The sequence below is a fragment of the Perognathus longimembris genome, chromosome 9 (genome assembly GCF_023159225.1).
Source record: "Perognathus longimembris pacificus isolate PPM17 chromosome 9, ASM2315922v1, whole genome shotgun sequence".
NCBI classification, from domain to species: Eukaryota; Metazoa; Chordata; class Mammalia; order Rodentia; family Heteromyidae; genus Perognathus; species Perognathus longimembris.
Window position 1 is genome coordinate 70,060,159 of NC_063169.1, and position 21,128 is coordinate 70,081,286.

General features: G+C 36.0%; 1 protein-coding gene across 6 annotated transcripts in view; it reads left to right on the forward strand.

The window, feature by feature from the left end:
- Positions 1-21,128, forward strand: part of Qki (QKI, KH domain containing RNA binding) — a 119,946-nt gene that overhangs the window by 20,578 nt on the left and 78,240 nt on the right. For all 6 annotated transcript variants that reach the window (XR_007212164.1, XM_048354415.1, XM_048354418.1 and 3 more), the window contains exons 2-3: positions 9,021-9,163; positions 20,038-20,154. Coding sequence is in view for 5 of the 6 variants with exons in the window: in XM_048354415.1 (XP_048210372.1) it covers positions 9,021-9,163; positions 20,038-20,154 (260 nt within the window). In the remaining variant the exon portion in view is untranslated. The remainder of the gene's footprint in view (positions 1-9,020; positions 9,164-20,037; positions 20,155-21,128) is intronic.

Sequence of the window (21,128 nt, forward strand, 5' to 3'; positions counted from 1 at the left end):
TCTAAGTATTTGCATAGAGTGTTGATCAGGATTGTGCTGACTGCAAATAGAGGGTTAAGAAAAAAAAAACTTGTTCAATCAGTCATAACAGTCTTTGGGGTTCAATCTTGATTTGTAGGAGCAGCATTTTTATTATCAGTTAGGGTCTTAGTTTATGTTAATTTACTTTTTTTGCTACTGTGCATTTTATCTGATCTGATGTGAGGCTCACTGGAGGAACTTAACATTGTAGCATTTTAATGCTCATAAATCTGGCATAAAGAATCTTTTAAAGGGGCTGGGGATATAGCCTAGTGGCAAGAGTGCCTGCCTCGGATTCACGAGGCCCTAGGTTCGATTCCCCAGCACCACATATACAGAAAACGGCCAGAAGCGGCGCTGTGGCTCAAGTGGCAGAGTGCTAGCCTTGAGCGGGAAGAAGCCAGGGACAGTGCTCGGGCCCTGAGTCCAAGGCCCAGGACTGGCCAAAAAAAAAAAAATCTTTTAAAGAAGAGTAATGCAGTATGTTACTTTAAAAGGGAAGAGAATAGGATAGTAGAGTTGTCAAGCAAATATCACTATTGATGCTTATGTGAAATTACAAGAATGTTTTATAGCTTCATATGTTTTTGTGCTAATAGTCCTAATAATTTATTCAAAGGGACTGTGATTAGGAAATCCAGCAAAAGGCAAAAACAATGCTACAGTTTCACTCAGTTTATATTTTATGTGGGGAACAGTCAGTATACGTGATGTAGTGTATTAGCACTAATAGTTGTGGGAATAAGTTGAATAAGATAAAGAGGATCTGGAGTGTTACTGGGGATTGGCAAGGTGAGTCTTGAGGAATTGACATTGACACGGAGATTAGGAGGAGGTAATGGTAGGAGCTATACTGCTTTAGGGAACAGCCATCCTAGGGGAGGACCAGTACATCCTTCCGTTCCTGTAGCTGTGGCTGTGAATGGGCATTAGGGTTAGATTGGTTAGAAGAATAGGTCAGAAAAGTTGTGGCTGGGGAAGGTTAGATCTTTTTGACAGTCTGGGCTTTTTTCTCAACCCAGAGGAGAAATCTTCAGAGCAGTGGCTCTCAAAGTTGTGTGACATCAAACCACCTTCATGATCATTAGATGTTAGTGTCTTCACTACCATTCTCACACAAATGTATACTGGTGTTTTTAGAGGAGGTAGCCGTGTATGGTATGAGACTCTTACCTGTTTCAAGGCACACATTTAAAAGACATTTGCCAAAAGATAAAGAGCATTTTTTCCTTCCATTTTGTTGGGAAATGCATTGTCTTTAGTAAATTGTGTGTGTGTGAGGTTGGTTTTGGTTAACATGTCCTGAGTCCATTGTTGAAAATGAATAAAAAAGAGTTTGAATTCCCAAATTGGTATTGCTAAAACTCATGAACACAAACCTGATGGGCTCTCAAAATAAAATTTAAAAGTTGAATCCAGAGATCAAAATGTTTGTTGGAGAGCATAGTTCTCCTTGGGCTTGAACTCAAGGGCTTGGGTGCTATCCTTTTTTTTTTTTTTTTTTGCTCAAGGCTAATGCTCTGCCACTTTGAGCCACAGGGTGACTTCTGGTTTTCTGGTAGTTAATCAGAGACAAGAGTTTCATGGACTTTTCTGCTGGGTCTGGCTTCAAAGCAGCCTCCTGAGTAGTTAGCATCATGGGTGTGAGCCACCAGTTCCTGGCCTTTACAGGGTTTTGAGTGGGGTATTGACATTTCTCCTGAATTTTAGCTGACTCATTTTACAAAGTTAAAACTAGAGCAAGTGATGATGGAAGGGAGTCAGTCAGGTAAGTTGCATTAATAGATTAGATAAATAATTGTGGCTAATTAGAGTGAGTAGCAGGAGTTTGAAGTGGTGAGAAGCAAAGTTTTGTGTACATTTTGAAAATTGAGTACATAGTATTTGCTTTTAAATGGGATATTGGATATGTGACTAGATTGGCTGTTTTTGAGATCAAGTGGCAGAAGGTCTTAGTTAATTGGAGTTTGGTTTGGAGTGTGTGGAGTTGGTATGTTGAGAAAGCAGTTATATCACAAGTGTTTGGAGCTCTGAAGGCAAAGGATTTCCTTGGAATGTCTTTTACTAGAGTTTTTGTTGGGTTGTTTTTGGAAATTTTATTAAAAGATGGCATTTTTTTAATGATCTCAAAAAGTGCTTGCAATCTGCATTTTAAATCTCATATTAGGATTGTTTTCTAATATGTGTTAGAGTAGAACATATACTTTAGGAGGCAGTAAAAATGTAATAAATGTAGTTCTACCCTTAGTGTAACATTACTTAGATATTCTGAAGTAAACCAACTGTGGATTAATTAGAGGGGATCTTATTGCTTACATGTTAAAATGTTTTCATTTCCAATTACTTTGGTATTCGAGGGCCTCTTTGCATTGTTGTTACAAAAACAGAGCTAAGGTATTTTTGCTGAGGTTTTATTTTCTTTCCTAATTCAATCTTGGTGCTTGAGGGCATTACCTTTTGGAATGTTGTGTATAATAGATTGCTTATTATGGCTTAAAAGAAGTCCTCTGAGATTTTTCCTAGTGTGAGAGATCTCTTTTATTTGGGCTGCTGTACCACCCGTGAGTGTTATTTGACACTCACTTTCATTTGTGGATTTAGAGTTACTTATATAAACCTGTGATACATGATTATCAGTAGAGAATTTTCCTTCATTGAACTTAGATAGAAATTGGAATATAATTGAAAAGGTTAATTCAAAATCAAAGAAACGGTTATCTAGGAAAAACAATGCATTTTCCCCTTCTATGCAGACATAGCTTTCCTAACGCTCAGAAGATCAGTTTCACTTTTAGTCTGATTTGAAGTCATTAGGGACTTGGAATTTCAAGAAGGTAAATACAGGGACTGACCTACATGCATACTTAAGAAGCAGAGATTAAAAGCCTAGCCCAGAAAAGTTAGCAAGACCCTTATCCATGTCCAGCATATAGAAGTTTTAAATTATTATATGTTAGCCTGGTTTTGATGATATCTACTGGTTTACTGTTGATATTCTTATATTCATCTACAAATACTTTTAATTAGTTGATTATCAGATGAGATAAGGATTAGTTTGCCTAGCGTATTCTAAGGAATAACCAGAAGGTAATTTTTTAAATTAAATAATTACTGTTTAACACATAAAACTAACCAGATTTAAAGGTAATCTTTTATTGAATTGCATTGAAATTAGTTTAAATAAGAAAGCTGCCTCACTTTAAAAGTATATATGTATGCTTGTATTTATTTGTGGGCTTTGAGTGCTTGTTTTTTGTGTTTGTTTGTTTTTTTAACCCAAGCTGATTATTAATACTTGAGCCACACCACTACTTCTGGCTTTTGACTAGTTAATTGGAAATGAGTTCCTTGGACCTTCTGCCTGGGCTGGTTTCAAACCTTGATCTTCAGATCTCAGCCTCCTAAGTCGCTATGATTACAGCTGTGAACATGCCACAGTCATCTTCATCTTAAAAAAAAATCTGTTCTTCCTAATATATTATTTTACTTTGTGTTTATTAGATTCTTTTTATTCATCCTGTATTGTCATTTTAGGGAGCCTAGACTTGAAGTTCATCTACAAAACTGTCTTGTTAGGATGGGGTTTCAGAAACATTGGTAGTCAATATTAGGACAGTTAACATATCGTATAACATTTGCTATAGTATGATAAGTCAAAAGTTACATTTTCTTATTTTATGTTCTCTAACTTGTGTGAGTGTGTGTGCGTGCATGTTTGAACTGAGGCTTGAACTCAGGGCCCAAGGGCTGTCCCTCAGCTTTTTGTGCTCAAGACCACTTGAGCCACAGCTTCATTTCTGGCCTTTTGGTGGTTAATTACTCAGATGAGTCTCACTGACTTTCCTGCCCAGGCTGGCTTTGAACTGTGATTCTCAGATCTCAGCCACCTGAGTAGCTAGGGTCACAGGCATGAGTCACCAGTGTCCAGATTGGATGCACTCATTGTAAGTGTTCTTACAAACTCTGTATCCTATATAATAAAGCAGATATGTGCTCATATTTGGTTCTTATGTTCCTAAATAAAAAGGGATTAAAAATATGTCATAAGTGGCATATAGTCATCTTTACATTCCTTTAATACTTTAGCTCTAAGTGTGTTACAGTGATACATTTTTTCTTTTGATAATTTCAAATCTAATACCCAAAGAAAAAACTGATAGATGCCCAAATAAAATACCTATGTCTCTAACATTAGTTTCAGAAGTTGGTGTTAGGTACTACAACACTGAGTACGTGATGTGTCTTTTTCTTTTTTTAAGAAACGTCACTGTTTAAAAAAGTCTTTAAAATATATATATTTTTTTTACAAATTCTGAGAACTATGTATATCATTATAGTTTTTTTATATATGATTGAGTTAGTGTTTCTTTATGTTTCATAGTTTTGTTTAAATTGGTTGAAAAAATTTAAATCAGAAAGCAAATTTTTTAATATACAACTTTAGCTGTCTTTATATTTATTCTTATTTGGGAAATGACTGATTAATTTTGTAATTTATATTCTCTCTCCTTTTCAATTCTCTATTATTTCCTTATTTTGTTGATTCTGATATACTTATGTAACACATGGTAACTTATCTGGTAGTTATTGCAGTAATTAAGATTTTAAAAGGAAATACAAAATTGTGAAGAATCACTGTGTGTGGGCTGCGTATCCAGTAACTGAGATAAAGTAAAAGCAAAGACAAAAAAATGAGCTGAGCGTGGTGACGTATATATGAATGATATTAATCCTTTAATTAGGGACAAAACTGAACTACTTGAGGCAGATGATCAGCAAGTTACAAAAAGCAAAACTGTATAGTGACTTGTTCCCTCTCTGGAACAATGAACTGACAGTTGAGTGTCAGTTTGGGAGAAAAAAAAATCAAGACAATAACAAATTTGAGAGGACAGAAGTAATATAACTGGAATGAATTTTCAGTCCTAAACAAAAAGTTTCCTAACATAATAAAACTTGAAAAAATTAGATCCCACAGTACTGACTCAAGAAAACATGGAAAATGGGAGGAATCTAACTGCTGCTACAAAGCTTATGAACTTGATGACAAAATTGTGGCATACCCATCTAACCTGGTGGATCCAGAGGGGAAGTGCAGGTGTGATGACACACACACACACAGAGTCTCAGCACTTGGGATGCTGAGGCAGGTCCCTGGGAAGCCTGTGTTATATAGGCAGACCCTGTCTCATAGTAAACAAATAAATAGAGGGAGGGAGGATTCAGCAGGGGTGGGATTTCATCCAGTGGCTAGTAAGGTGTGCTCGTATTATGATATCCAGGCTAGTGAATATACTCTTTATAAAACTTAAGTTAGACTTAGATTCTTAACTCAGAAGTAGTAAACTGTAAAAATGTCAGCAGTCTGAAGGGATACATGTAGCTAAAAAAAAACTAACAGGAAAAAATTGAAATTGCTAATGTCTTGAGGATGTATGAATGATGGAGACTTGTCTTAGCACCAGCAGCAAAGGATCTGAGGTGCCATTGTGTTAGGCTTACTGCAGGCTTACTCACTTCACCAAAGCAGAACTGCCCGCAGAAACCGACAGCCTTACAGTCTTCCACACTCCTGTGTACACATGGATTGGAATTAACCATTTTGTACTTTAAGAAGGACTTAGGCAAATTAGACTCTGTTTAAACAAGTGGGATGGTATTAAAAAACATGTCTAGAAGAAGACATTTGTGTGTTAAAGAAGGTTCCAACTATTTTTGAGGCTTTGATATGACAGCCAATAGATGAAATATTAGATGTTCAGATATTAGTTCAATAACATAAATTTGTAACATTTAGGAACTTCAGAGATGTTTTTGAAATTGATAATGGGAAAATTTAGATGGAAGATACACTCTCCATTTGGAGCTTATTGTAGTGAACATTTTTCTGTGCTAATGGTTTTAAACTTAATTCCCAGAACTGCTGTAGGTTGATGAAGGACATGTGGAGGCATGGTGGGCGTGTTTGAGCATAATACATAGTTTTGGACAACAGAAGAATGTAGAACATAGTAATTATGAATGATGCATGTATAAAACCTGTGAACCCACTACTTTATGAGAGTACTAGAACATTTCCTAAGTCGATACTGTGTCTCTTTGTAATATAGTAAGATCAACTTGATTGGATAATATTAATGGAAACTGACTGGAAGGTTTTGAACATGGGGTTTATAGAGGAAATACTGGATAAAGTTCTTGGATACAGAGATCAGAAAGAAGTTCAGTTGAGTTATTGTGTGACTTCTAATTATGTGAGAATCACAAAGAATTACTCTTAGAATTGCAATCTGATCTTGTTTTGACTCAGGTTTGTATGAAGAACAAAAGAAGTTGCTGCTAGTTTCCTGTCCAAAAAGGCATTGTTGATAGAAGCAGTACTCAGCTGCTTATATTCAACTGAATTTGGTTGTAAATTTCATGAAAATTGCAACTATATGTCTTAGTCATCTTCTTATTCCCAACAACATTGTCTTGCAAATAATTTGTGTTATGTTCTTCAGTTGTATGATAAATGTTCAAGGCTGAAAAATAGTAGGAATACTGCTTACCTATCTCCTAGATGATATTTAAGTTCTTTCAGAGTTGGGGCCATGACTTGTTTACTTAGTTTAGTGCCTAGCTTCTTGCTCCATTCATTTGCCCCCTTATTCACTGGTTTCATCAAGCACTTACTGAGGACTGACTTATTCATTCTTGTAGGATCTGGAGGCACAATAGGTAACATACCTGTGCAAAATTTCGTTATTAACCAAAGAATTACACAGGTGTTTATAGAAATATAATGAAAGTAGTAAGTGTGTTATATTATCTGACTTGGTTTTGTGTATAGAAGGTTATCAGTTCTGTATTACTTATTATGTTTTAATGTCATTTGCTGAATATTTTAAAGTTACTTACCATTGCATCTTTTAATTTTCCTAGGATTGATTACTTGGAAAATAATTTTTTCCCCATCCCTGATTGGGTTACATTATATGGTACTTACTATAATAGATTGTAAAATATTGAACTGTTCTTAAATTGATAGTAATAAATTCCATATCATTCTGCTGCATTTTCCTTTTAATATGCTCATGGATTTTATTTGTTTCCCATCTGTAGCTTATATATGATTTTTGATTAGACTATTATTGTCAAATTTATATGTTGCTACTATGCTAACTTCATAACAAGAATTAAGGAGTTTCTGAGAAGAAATTTAAATGATAAATTAATACCTAAAATGCTTTTATACAGAGACCTTGACTAAAGGATATATGCGAAGTTTTAATTAAATGAAAAATTTCTATGCTTGTTGGTTAAGTTAAACACTAACTTGATACTGGATATTATTACGAAGGATACAACACTAAAACTAGACGATAAAAATAACTATACTTTATATTTTAAAGTATAACAAATATTTTATGCCAAGTATGGTATATAAAACACTAAAATATACTTTAAACTACTAAAAATGTGAGTATTCTCAAATCCAAGGTACTCTCTTGCTTTTATGCTGTTTCTGTTTGCTATCCAGAGACATATTTGATGAGCTTTGAGGAACAATTTTTGGTTTTTTGTTTTTTTTTTGGAGTGATTAAGATGTGATAACTAAGGTCTGGGAACGTGGCTTAGAGGTAGAGTACTTACCTAGCATGCATGATGCCCTGGGTTCAATTCCTCAGTACCACATAATTAGAAAAAGCCGGAGGTGGCGTTGTAGGTCAATTGGCAGAGTGCTAGCTTTGAGCAAAAGAAGCTCAAGGACAGTGCCCAGGCCCTGAGTTCAAGCCCCAGGACTTCCCCCCCCCCCCGCCCCCTCCCCCAAAAAAGATTTGATAACTAAGAACACCTTTGATTATACCTTTTTCCTGTGGTGAATATTAACTGATTTAAGTAAGTGGTTACAAAATTGAGGAGTGCATTCGTATTTTATAGTTCCTTAGTATCAGTAGACTGAAATTTCCTATATGGAATATATGCAACATGCTCTTACTTGGAAAAAAAGCCTTTATTCCAAGGAAAAGAGTGGGCATTACTATAGAGTGCAGTGAGTATTGCATAGCTGTTCACTGACCATAATGAGGATGATGCTTATGGTATGTTTCAATCCCAGAATCCTGTCCTGGTGTAAGCTTAATACATATTTGAAGTAGTGTTCAATTTTCTTTATTGGATTTGTTTTGCTAGAGTAATTTGCTTAAAAAATGTTGTACATAAGAATTGTAATGTAGTTTCCCTTTAAAAGGCAATGGTTTTGGCCTTTCTAGCATTTTATTCATTAACCCAGAGTTGTTTTATTTCCCTTATCTTTCTTCCTTTGAAATTTCTTGGTGCTCCTATCTGTGGGTACTACCCTTTGCCCTTTATTACATTTTTGTAGAATTTGGCACCGTTGGATCACCTTGAATCTTACTTATCTCTCCTTGAATGTTGCTTTTCTTAATGTTCATTCAGTTTTCTTCCTTTACCTTCTCTAAGACATTGCATCTCATATAGCTTTAATTGGTAAATTTGTGTATCTTACACATACTTCTGCCATACTTGCAGTTTATTGTCTATTAAACATGTTTGACTATTGTAAAGCTATCTGAAATGTTAAATTTACAGTTTACGTCTCATTCAGACAGATTTCAAAAGTATAAAAGGGCCTTGGGTTGATATTAGGGTTTTTTTCCCTTGGGTGTGTGTGCAGGTATTCTTACTTTATTTGGGCTATTTGAAATGATTTGCCTCTTTAAACATGAAAATTTAGGTAAAATAAGCCATGTCATATTGTTTTAGAGCTCAGGCCCAGAAGTTTATTTTGATAATACATGTTATTTGGTTTGTGCGAATTTGATTTATGATAGTTGGAGAATGATAGAATCGGCCACATTTTGTTCATTGGAGTTGTTAACATTTTATTAATGAAATCTCTCCCCCCCCTCCCCCCTCCCCCCCCTTTTAACCTCCTGGGCTAGCAAGAACATTTTTTTTTTGTCTAACACATTTAAAATTTTTACTTTCAACAGAAATTAGCAGAGTACGGAAAGACATGTACAATGACACATTAAATGGCAGTACAGAAAAAAGGAGTGCAGAATTGCCTGATGCTGTGGGACCTATTGTTCAGTTACAAGAGAAACTTTATGTGCCTGTAAAAGAATACCCAGATGTAAGTATATTTTGTTGCTTTATTCAGTTTTTTTTTTCCGCTTCACATGCTGTGGGAAGAGATAAATTTTATGATAAACAAGCATTATCAGCTACTTTAAAAGATTACATGAAGAAGGGGGCTGGGAGTATTAAATAATTTTGCATGGATAGTTTAAAATTGTTCTTTATAAACCAGGTAGGTGGCTCACACCTGTATCCTAGCTGCTGGGGAGGTAGAGATAGGATTGTAGTTTAAGATGAGCCTCTGCAGAAACTAAAAAAGATAAAGTGAGACCTGAACTGAACAAGCCTGATATATCAGAGCATGTCTGTAAAACAGGTATATGGGAGGCATAGGCAAGAGAGTCATAGTCCCAGTCTGACCCAAACAGAAAGTTGAAATCACCTGAAAAATAACTCTGTGCCTGGCCAGTGTGAGACCTGGGGTCAAGCCCCAGTACTTCCAAAAGAACAAATAGCTTCCTCAGCTTGGTTGCTTGCTCAAGTATGCTCTGTGAGCATCTTGTAAATAGTGTTCTTGTCTTGTACCAGCTGATTCCTAAACAAAGCGTGACTCTGCCTTTTGTCTCTGACCTCATCTTATATGACTTTGCTGCTTCTTCACAGTGTTGTAATCACATTGACTTTTACAACAAGTCAAATCTATTCCGGGCCTCAAGACCTTTATATTTACCGGTACTATGCTCTTTACTGGCTTCTTTTCACTAAGATTGGACTTAAATATCCCATCAGAGACTTCTGACCAGTTTATCTGAAAGTCATCTGGCTGTATTTCATGTAGCTGAAACACAGTTGGAAACTGTCTCTGTCTCTCTCTGCAGCAGCACGTACTTTTGGTATTTTTCTTGTTCATTTTTTTTCCTTTCTTCTCAGCAGTACATAAAATAGGAACTTTTGATTTGTTTCTCCATCTCTCATACTCTTCCACATAATATCATCTAATACCTGTTGAATAGATAAAGAAAAAATGTGGTTTCTTTCCTTCTGAAGACTTCTTGGAAAGAAAATGGAAGGAGTTGATATTAAAATGTCAGAAATGTGATTCATTAAGTAGGAGAATAGATTAATAACCTTTGGATGAGAAATAAAGGTCTTAATTTGGGTTAATGAGTAAAAAGTTTAGTTTCTCACAATTTTGTATTTCCACTGTCTTTAAAATTTACATCTTCTTTGATAAACTTGGATTTTCATACATTGTCTTTACAGTTTTTACATGTATTATATTACTATAAGCATGTTTTGTTCTAAATATGCAAATAGTTAAGGATAATGCCAGCACAAGAAGAGTTTGTCAGCAAGTTTTTGGGCAATGTAAACTTAAAAGGTATTTTCTGGAGAGCAAATCTTCTTGTAAGGTCAGGAACTCCAGAAAGAGAGGGAAGGGAGAGATAGTAATTTAGTTGCAATTCATAGGATGAGAGAAGCAGATACAAAACAATTTTGTTTCCACATTTTAAAAAAGTGCCTCATCTTTAAGTTTTTGTTACAAGAATTTGTTTAACAAAATTGGAATTGGCACGTAGTTACTGAAAATTTTCTTCTTTGAGTTATTAATGTATACTGAATAGTAACTGCTTGGGGGGTCCATACAAGGAAGATTGTCTTACATTTTAAAAATGAAATTGGGGATTCATGTGTCCACATTTGTCAGTATAAGAAAAAGATATATTTCAAAATTATGAATTACAATATTGCTTGTATAAAACACATATGCACTCTTTTAAACTTAATTTGTCTTGAAGACTATTCCATTTGCTTCTCTTCCTGTTCCTGTTTTTATGGGAGCTTGCTTTTGTGAGTGCATTTGTATTATTTGGCTAAAACAGTTTTATTAAACTCAAGAGACAAAGTGTAAAATAATCGGAATTGCAAACTCAGACCCAAAATTTTGGCAGCATTTTTGTGTACCTTGGGCTTTTCTTTGCCTGTCATTATTGGTTCACACTGTATCATCTCTATAGTGGCAATAATAATTTAATCTTAAGTGAGGTCATGGAAAATACCTTGATGATAACAAAGCGCTAACAATGTAAGTTCCATGAAGGCAGAGATGGCTTTGTTACTTTTTTCCTTTTTCCCAGTGTTACATTCCAAATGCTTAGAACAGTGTCTGGTAAATGACAGATGCTTGTTAAGTATTTTTTTTGTGTGTGTGTGTGTAGATAAGACTGTGTATAATCTGTGATCTTTTGCATTTGCACATGGTATTACATGGAGGTAGTTGTCTGCCTGTCTGCCTCCCTCCATACTACTTACCTCCCTACCTAACTACCTTCCTGCCTGCCTGCTTGTCCGCCTGTCTGCCTGTCTGCCTGTAGGCGTACTTACCTACCTATTATGCTGAGGATGGAATCCCAGGGACTTAGCACTGATAAGCAAATGCTCTGCTACTGAACCCATATCCCCAGCCACTAGTAACTGTATAAATTCTAGACCATCTCCATCTTTATCCCTGCTGGACTTAAGCTTATGATGCAGTGAATATTCAAGGTATATTTGTGTCATGAAGGTCATCAGAGCTTTGTGTCTTTGGAGCTTAGAAAGAAGACTAAACAGATAATTTGCTCATCTTAACTCTCCTTTCCCCAAACTGGCAAGTTGAACAGGCTGAGAAACAGTCAAAAATGGTTTCAGTCTGAGCCTTACCACCCATCTCACCGTGTATTTATTCAGGTTGAGTATCCCTTACCCAACATTGTTGGCAATTAGATATTTTTCAGATTTTGGGAGTGTGTGTGAGTCTTGCCCACGTGTGGGTGGACACTCATACAATATGGTAAATCATAGGGATATCAGAACATATTGTGCCCATATCTGAACATGAAACTCATTTTGTCACATATATACCTGAGAACATACGGGCTGCATATAATTTTGTACACCCTCCCATCCCCCGCAGGCTGAACTCAGGGTCTGGACACTGTCCCTAAGCTCTTTTGCTCAAGACTAATGTGCTCTACCACTTTGAACCACAGCTCTACTTCCGGTTTTTGACTGGTTAATTGGAGATAAGAGTCTCCTGCCTGGTCTGGCTTTATACTCTGATCCTCAGATCTTAGCCTCCTGAGTAGCTAGGATTACAGGTGTGAGCCACCAAGGCCTGGCTTGTATACTCCTTTTTAGCGTTATACATTTGGACAGCAATCATCCATATGAAGTCAGATGTGGAATATTCCATTTGTAATGGTGTCATTCATGTTTGTAACTAGAAGCTCTGGAGTTGGGAGCCCTTTGGGTATTTTGTATAGGGTTGTTGATGGTGTAGTAGGTGACCTAAATTTGGATCATACTGTATGATCTCACTTTCAACAGAAACTTAACCTTAGTTTTTTATGTAGTCTTCCTTAACTTTACCTTAGGGTATTGAGATCAAACTTTTCAACAGGTAAACCCGGAGTTAACCAAAATTTTGCTTAATATTTCCTTTAGGAAAGCAAGGTTTGTGTCATCAAACCTGGGCCTTTATAACAAAGTAGGTTTATAAACTTCATGTAAGTACTGTGGTTTGAACAAAGGGGCTTCATGCTTGCTAGACAGGTCCACTCCCTCTTGAGCCACACTGGGATTCTTATGCTCTCCCACACTGCTGGCATGAGCCACCACCATGCTTAACCTGAAATTAAAGTGTGATCACCATAAAAAATTGCTTCTTCACGTTCCAGAATAGTTCCAGTTAGCAACTGAGATCTATTGTAAACTTGATCTTCTTTTACCAGTGTGATAATTTTTACCTTATTATGTGGTAAAGAATTGATAGTGCTTAAAAGTAATTTTATGCTGTGTTTTTGTGGTTAAAGAACAAGACTTTATAGGATTGTGTCTAAATAAATCTGACATTTTAAGGGAAGTGTAAAATTTTAAAAAATTGAAGAGAAACTGGGTATACTAAAGTTAAGGTCTGATGGTATGGCCCACTGGCAGACAACATTCTTTAGGTTCAATATTGACCTGAATCACCCCCCACCAAAAAAAAAGAAAAAGGAAAATAGAAGGAAAAAAAGTAGAAAACATAGGGCTGGAGATAGGGCCTAGTGGCAAGAGTGCTTGCCTCGTATACAGGGGGTCCTAGGTTCAATTCCCCAGCACCACATATACAGAAAATGGCCAGGAGTGGCGCTGTGGCTCAAGTGACAGAGTGCTAGCCTTGAGCAAAAACAAGCCAGGGACAGTGCTCAGGCCCTGAGTCCAAACCCCAGGACTGGCCAAAAAAAAAAAAAAAGTAGAAAAGATAGGAAAGAAGATACGAATAAAAACAAAATTTTCGTTGTGTTTCTTTAGTCAAAGCTGTGCACTGAGTGTGCTAGGTAACTCTAGACAGGAAGATGAAAAGACAATCTCATGTTAACTCCTCCAGACATAGGCCACATGTGCAAAATGAGGGCCTGGACTAAGCATTAGCAATTACAGTGAAAAGAAGGGGACAGAGTTCTTAAGATTTCTCCATCTGTATTACATGGGGAGACTGGTAGATATCTTCTTTGGAAAATTGTCTCTTCAAGTTTTGTACCTATCTTTAAATTGAATTTTTTTTCCCTCCTAAAGATGCCTTAAGTTCTTAATATCTTGACATATGGATATTAACTTCTTAATCCAGATATATAGTTTACAGATACTTTCAATCTTTAGATTGCTAGTTTTGGTTTTTGATTCCTTTACTCTGTAGAAGTTTATTAGCTTGATAGTCTCAATGTTTCTAATTTTGCTTTTTTGTAGGCTGTTTTTCATATCATATCTAACAAAAATGTCAAGACCAATGTTAATGAGCTTTTCAACCTTATGCTTCTTTTCCTAGGAGTCTCAAAATTTCAAGTCATACATTTAAGTATTTTGACTTAGTCTTTGTATAGTGAAAAGGTGTAAGGGTCCAGTTTTCTTCTTTCTTTCTTTTCTTTTTTTTTTTTTTTTTTTCTTTTTAACTTGTCAGCACTGTGGTTTGATCTCTGGCACTCTATATCACTTGAGTCTTGGGCCCTAGCCCTTTTGTTTTGAGCTCTTTAGATCTTGTCTGGCTAATCTTGTTCAATCTGGCCTTTGATTCCCCAGACTCTGTCTTCTGAGTAGGTGACATGACAGTTACTGTGTTCTACCACAGTCACTCAATTTTATTTGAATGTGGAGATGCAATTTTTGTCAGTGTGGATTCCCAAAAGCAATTACTGAAGAAACTATCCTTTCTTCATGGCTTGTTTATTCCTGATCCTCTCATTAGTTACCATTTGTGAATGATTCATTTCTAGGTTTCTGTTCCTTTGGTTAACTGAATTTTTATGTCAGTATTGTTTTGATTACTCTATCTTTGTAATATAATTTGAAATCAGGAAGTGCAATTTCTCCAGATTTATTTTGTTGTCATGATTGCTTTAGCTATCTAGAATATTTATTGTTACTGCATAGATCCAGAACTGCTTTTTGTATGATTTTATTAACTGCTGCTTTAATCTTTGTATCATTTCCTGTCTTCTGCTTAAGCTTATATAGCACTATGCATTTCCAAGCAATCTCCTATCCAGTTTAAAAATAATTAAATTAACTCTATTCAAAGAATGGAGATTCACACAATTTAGGATATCTTAGTTTATACTGCCATAAGTTCAAATTTTAGGTATGAACGCTAATTTGTTTTCTTTGTAACAGCTGACTCCTTTTCTTACATAGTACCTGTAAGCTATGTGTAATGAACACAAATACTTTCAAAAGCCTGATACAGCGAAAGGTTTGTCAAAATTGTTTTTATAGTAACTATGTAGTATAAGTTACCTGTTTCTCTAGGAGATTTTTGAGGGTTTATCTAGAATTAATATGAAGGTGGAAATGGGAGAAGATATTTGTTGCCTCTTTTTCTAAAGCCATTTTGAAATAATCATTCTTACAGTTTTGACTAAAAACAGTTGTCCTTGTGGATAGGCACTACTCTTAAATAGCTACCTCAGATAGGCCTGAGTAGTTAAGTCTACAATAGATCACATTTTTTGGGGGAGGGGGGGTCTTTTAGACTTTCATTCACAAAGTACTTGTATACAGACTTTCATTCACAAATATTTATATATATACACTTTCAGATAGATGTGTTTTTTAATACTTAACATGACCATGTTGTATGTGATAGAATATGAGGTTTGTAAAGTTATTAAAACCACCCTGGGAATAGGTGTTATGAAAGTGAAATATGAAATAGAAGATACTGTATTCAGAAACTGAATTGTTTAATGTATCACAGGAGGCTTTACCCACTAATTACTGAATTATTAAAAGGTTCTTGGAAACATTTTTTCATTCTGTCATTGGGTAAAATCTGTCATTTCTATTAAATGTAGTGAGTACCAGTGAATAGCATTAGACATGATTGTTGTTAAACCTTTTCAAATTAGCATGCTTTTGGCAGAAATATAATTGGTGAGATATAGAAAAGATTTGTACTTAAAAATGGTAGCTAATGAATGTCTTTTATTTCTTTTTTCTTTACCTTTTGCATTTTGAAGTTGCACTTAGGCTGTTTCTTTGCAAGTTTTGTGACGTTTTAATTGAATGAAGCTGTAGAGCTGGCATGATAAATCAACACAGAATAAATTTTGATGCAAGGCATAGGATATTAACTTGGAAATTGGTTGCAGTAGACAAAGCAGCTGCTTTGATTTTTTTTTTTTCATTCCTCACATTTTGTGAAGGATGACCTTGACATTTGCCTTTGCATTAGGATTCCCTTGGTATGCACTTACCGTACCTGACTGCTTGTCAGTTCTTAGGGGCAATAGTGATGGCATTTTTAAGGTTGAGAAAAAATTGTGTCACAAATTTAATCATTTTTCTGCTTTAAACACTTTTAAAAAATGAATTTAGTAAGTAATAGAAGAATTGCTTAGTTGTGGTAGGAGCCAGAAGTGGCTCTGTGGCTCAAGAGGTAGAGTGCTAGTGTTTAGCAAAAATGAAACCAGGGACAGTGCGCAGGCCCTGAGTTCAAGCCCCAGAACTGGCAAAAAAAAAAAAAAAGAAGAAGAAGAAGAAGAAAGTTTCCTTTTTGCTAGGTGCTAGGGGCACTGTCCTGGCCAGAACTGGCAAAAAACAAAAAGAACAACAACAAAAAACAAACTAGTAACAGGGAATGCTGCATATTATAAGAAACAAACAAACAGAATGAAGGCATTTTTACAGACCTCTTAGTCGGGGTTGTTATTTTTATTTTTTAGTATCCCTGGCTGTCTAATTCCTTACCACCCAGCAAGCCTGGAATAAATGTTTCCTTGAGTGAATTTGAAACTTGAAAGCCATTTGCTGTTCTACTGAAAAATTCCCAAAGTAAGCAGAGTAGGTGATATGATATGGAGATTATTGTCTCTTGTCTGGTTTGTTTTAGAATAGAATGAAAAAGACAGATCAGAACCATGGAACTAGAAAAGAAAAATCAGAATGAAAGAATTCCCTCATCAGGTAGTTTTGACAGAAGATTAGAAGTATTTGAAGGGAGGCTGAATTAGAATGTAGTTCACAAAATGCTCTGTATGGAGAGGTAGAGAGATGGAAAAGATAGGAGGAAGGGCATATGAAAATAAAAGCAATGAACTATGAAAGTTAAATGTTTATAATTGTACGGTTAAAAGATGAGATGGAATGGAGTGGAAGCAGAGTTTGAGGAGTGATTTGGAACTTTAAAAACTGGAGAAAGAAGGTCACACATATTAAAAAACTGAACTCATGATGAATATAAATGGAACCACAGCTCAGCATACCATACTGCAGCTACTACAAATTGTGAATAGGGCCCAGGAGGCTGAGATTTGAGGATCACAGTTTGAAGCCAGGCTGGGCTACTAAAGTCCTTGACTCTTATCTCCAATTAACCACCTAAAGGCTGCAAGTGGACGTGTGGCTCCAGTGGTAGGTCGATCACTAGCCCTTGAGAAAAAAGTTCAATGATATCTCCCAGGCCACGCACGAAGTTCAAACCTCAGGACCTGTGCTCTGACACAAGCAGAGCACAGGCACACCTACCCCCGCCCCACTAAGAAAAGGTGAAAGGCAGATCAAAAAGATCCTCTTCAAAGATAACCCTCTTGGCTTCCTTCTCAGAAGTAACAGAATCCAGACAACAATGTAAAGAATCCTTAAGGTGTTAGGGAAAAAACAAACAAAACAACAACTGTCATGTCACAATTCCATGTCCACCAAAAAGAAGACATTTTGATAAGAAAATACTAAAGATTATCTTTGTGGCAGAAAAATGACTTTAGTTAGAGAGCTGAATATGGAAATAGGAATAAAGAGCAATCAAAATACATTTAGACATCTTAAATGTATATTGTCTTGACAAAGTAATAATAGCTTAGTCTAGTTTAAAAATTGTATTTGAAAATAACAACATTTTACCTGGATTGAGAATATTGAGTTAAACTAATCTGATGTCCTTGTGTTGAATGGGAAAGAGGTAAAGTAAGAATGGTGATAGTTTAGCCATGTTTTATGCTCTAGAGTGAACAAGCATATAACTTCCAAGCTAATAAAAGGGAAATAGGAAAGAAAAATCTTGTGAACCTCTGCCCCCACCCACACATAGATGCACATAAGAAAAAGGAACTTAGAAGAGGGCAGAACATACAGACAATGCATATTAAAGGTTCATATCTATTGTGTAGTGTTAATAGGATCAGTTAAAATTCAAGAGATAATGAAAGAAAATAAACCAGTTCAGATGTTTGTAAATAGGCATCATGAAAAGTCATATTTTTAATTAGAAATTAACTTAAAGTTTTTTGTTTTTGCTAGTCCTGGGGTTTGAACTCAGGGCCTAAATGCTGTCCCTAATCCTCTTTGTGTTAAAGTCTGGCCCTCTATCACTTCAGTCACAGCACCACTTCCAGCTTTTTCTGAGTAGTTTATTGGAAAATAGAGTCTCATGGACTTTCTTGCCCAGGCTGGCTTGGAGCCATGATCCTCAGATCACAGCCTTCTGAGTAGCTTGGATTATAGACATGATCCATGGCACTTGGCTAGCAATAAGTTTTGGAGAGAAATTTTCTCAAAACAATTTGGGTTTTTGGATTATAAATGTGTGCAGTTGCTTATGCACTATCCAGAGGGTGTGTGCGTGTGTGTGCACGCGTGCGTGTGTGCGTGCGTGTGCGCATGCAAATGATTACATGAATACATGCGCATATATATTTAATCAGTTTTATCTACAGCATCCTCTTCCTCAAGAATTAGTCCCTAGTCTTCTTTTTTTCTTAAGCTTCTTTTTTTTGTTGTTCTTGTCTCAAGGTGGCACTTTACTACTTCTGCCACAGTGCTACTTCTGGCTTTTTCTGTTTATATGGTACTGAGGAATCAAACCCAGGGCTTTGTGCATGCTAGACAAGCACTCTACCACTAAGCCACATTCCCAGCCCCCATAGTCTACTTCTTTATCTTGTCTTCTTTTTCATATTAGAGCTCTTCCTGAAGTTTTTGGTGAACCTCATTTTTCTTTTCATGTTTCAGTGTGAAGCACTGAAAATTTGAAGTGGAAGCTTATGTGTATGAGCAGAGCTTCTTCACTATTGGCTTTTATTTTAGGCTATTGAAGTTACAGTCTTTGAGATGGGAGTTAAATAATGGAATGTTGGGACCATTAAAGCTTTTTTCTTCTTTTGGGTGCTTCAGTTTTAACTAGAGAAGACAACTCTAGCTTATTACATGCAAGTCAGATGTCTTTTGCTTTGCAGTGGGGTTCAACAATCTGTTCTCTGCTCTTCTACAGCTTTTCTTTCTTAGAGTCAAGTCCTAATTGAGCTCTAAAATTTTCTATTGGTCATGTTTCTTTAACATTCTAAGCTAAATTGTTGAATAAGACAAAAGGTGTGGTTTCTCAAATGGTATATGTAGTAGAAATGAGAGAGTGTTAATTGTTAATGATGTACCAGATCTTGTGCCTATGTTGTGCTACAAGCAGAATGCTTACTATAGTCCTCCATATAGAATTTATATACTAAAGACTGTGAGGCTTGACTGTGAGTTAGACATTGTATCTGAATGTCCTGGGGTTGGGAGGCTTTTATCTTTGTACTACCTACCTTTCAAAAATCACTTGTTTAATAAAAAGCGTTGTATGACTGCCACTTTGTGTGGCAGAGTAAGAACCACTGGAATATATGATTGAAGAAGTGTTGTGCTTCTTATTCTTCATTGTAGTCAGTTTTATAGAATTAACATGGAATATTTTGTCATCTGTTTAATATACTCTGATTTAGATTGTATATACTCTGATTTAGGTTGTGTATCAGTACCTATGGTATATTGTTAGGAATTCATGTCACATATTAATACATACCGAGATTGAATATAAAATAATGAATTAAACATTTAGTTGCACTCCATATTAGCAAGAAATTCGTGAGAATTCTTACACATCTTGTAAATGTATGCTTTAAAATAATTTTAAAAGCCAGAAGTGGTGGCTTATACCTTGAATCTTAGCTATTTGAGGATCTGAAGTACCATAATTCAAGGTCAGCTGAGGCCAAATGTTCTCTAGGCCGCATTTCAAGCAGTAGATGGGCACAGTGATATATGCCTGTCTTCTTAGCCACACAGGTAGCCAAGAGTAGGCCAGGAGGATCATGGTTCCAGATCAAGCCTAAGCCCCGAAAATTAACGAGAAGTTATCACTAGAGAACAACTTACCATCCCAACTATGGCAGGAGTAGTATTTAGGTAAGATATACTGGCCTAGGCAAGATCCTACCTTAGAAATAGCCAGCAAAAAGGGCTGGGTGTCGAGCTCCAGTTGTATGGTGCCTTCCTAGCAAGTGTGTAGTCCTGAGTTCAAACTCCAGGACTGCTCTTTCCACTCTCCCTAAACTTCAGCAGATAAATAATTTTTGTGACTTTATTTTTTAATTCCAGTTTAATTTTGTTGGGAGAATCCTTGGACCGAGAGGACTTACAGCCAAACAGCTTGAAGCAGAAACAGGATGTAAAATAATGGTTCGAGGCAAAGGCTCAATGAGGGATAAAAAGAAGGTAAGTCCTTGAAAACCAGCAAGTCTTGATGTGATTAACTCACACTTTGGCATTCTAGTAATAAAGCCATATTCATATTGGAAAACTAGAAGCATTTTAAAGGTAAGCTCCGGAGCCTGGTTTTCCCTGCCTATTCAGCATTTTTCATTTAGGAATTAAAGTATCAGCTATTGTAGCATGTTAACTTATTGGAGAAGTACTCATGTGAACATAATTTGCAAATTAGAGAACCTCATATCTATTAAAAAAAAGTAACCCCAAGTTTGAAAAATCTCAGTGTGTCCCCTTTTATTTTTTGATGTGTTAAGAATGGAACCCTGGAGCATGCTAGAAAACCATTCCCAACTCTTTTTAAAAAAATTGCTTGATAGTGTCTCACATCCCTAGCCCTTTATGAAAATATTCCCTAAGTGTCTTGCTTCAGCCAAAATTTTACTTCTGATACAACTTAAATGAAATAAAAGGGTCAGACAAATGATGGACATATGTTAAGTCATTGAGATAATTAAAAGACATGGAAGTCTGTTAAAGTGAAGGCTAACCATATGAGGTTGGTTCCAACAACATTTTGTCTTGATTATAAATACCATAGAATACACGGATACTATTTTCTAGTTTAGTCTCCTGCCATTTCTTGTTTAATAAGCAAATGTTGAACCCAGCTATCTTTAAAATATTATTGAGAAGAGTTTATTTAGCTCTTTTTAGTAATATTGTAAGGTAGACTACTTCCTATTTAGGCTCATAAAATGACTTTAAAAAACACCTAGACTTTGATTGATGTAAAATTATTTTGGGGTAGGGTGACTTTTTTTCTTTTAATACATGGATTAAACTTAAACGAGCTGTCAAGGTGCACTGGGTCACTCAGGTGGAGCCCCTGGAATGAGATGAAACCTGTGGGTATCCTGATGATGCCATTTGGTGTGCTCGTACTCTGAGCTTCCTACAAGGTGAGGGTAAGGGTAAGCTGA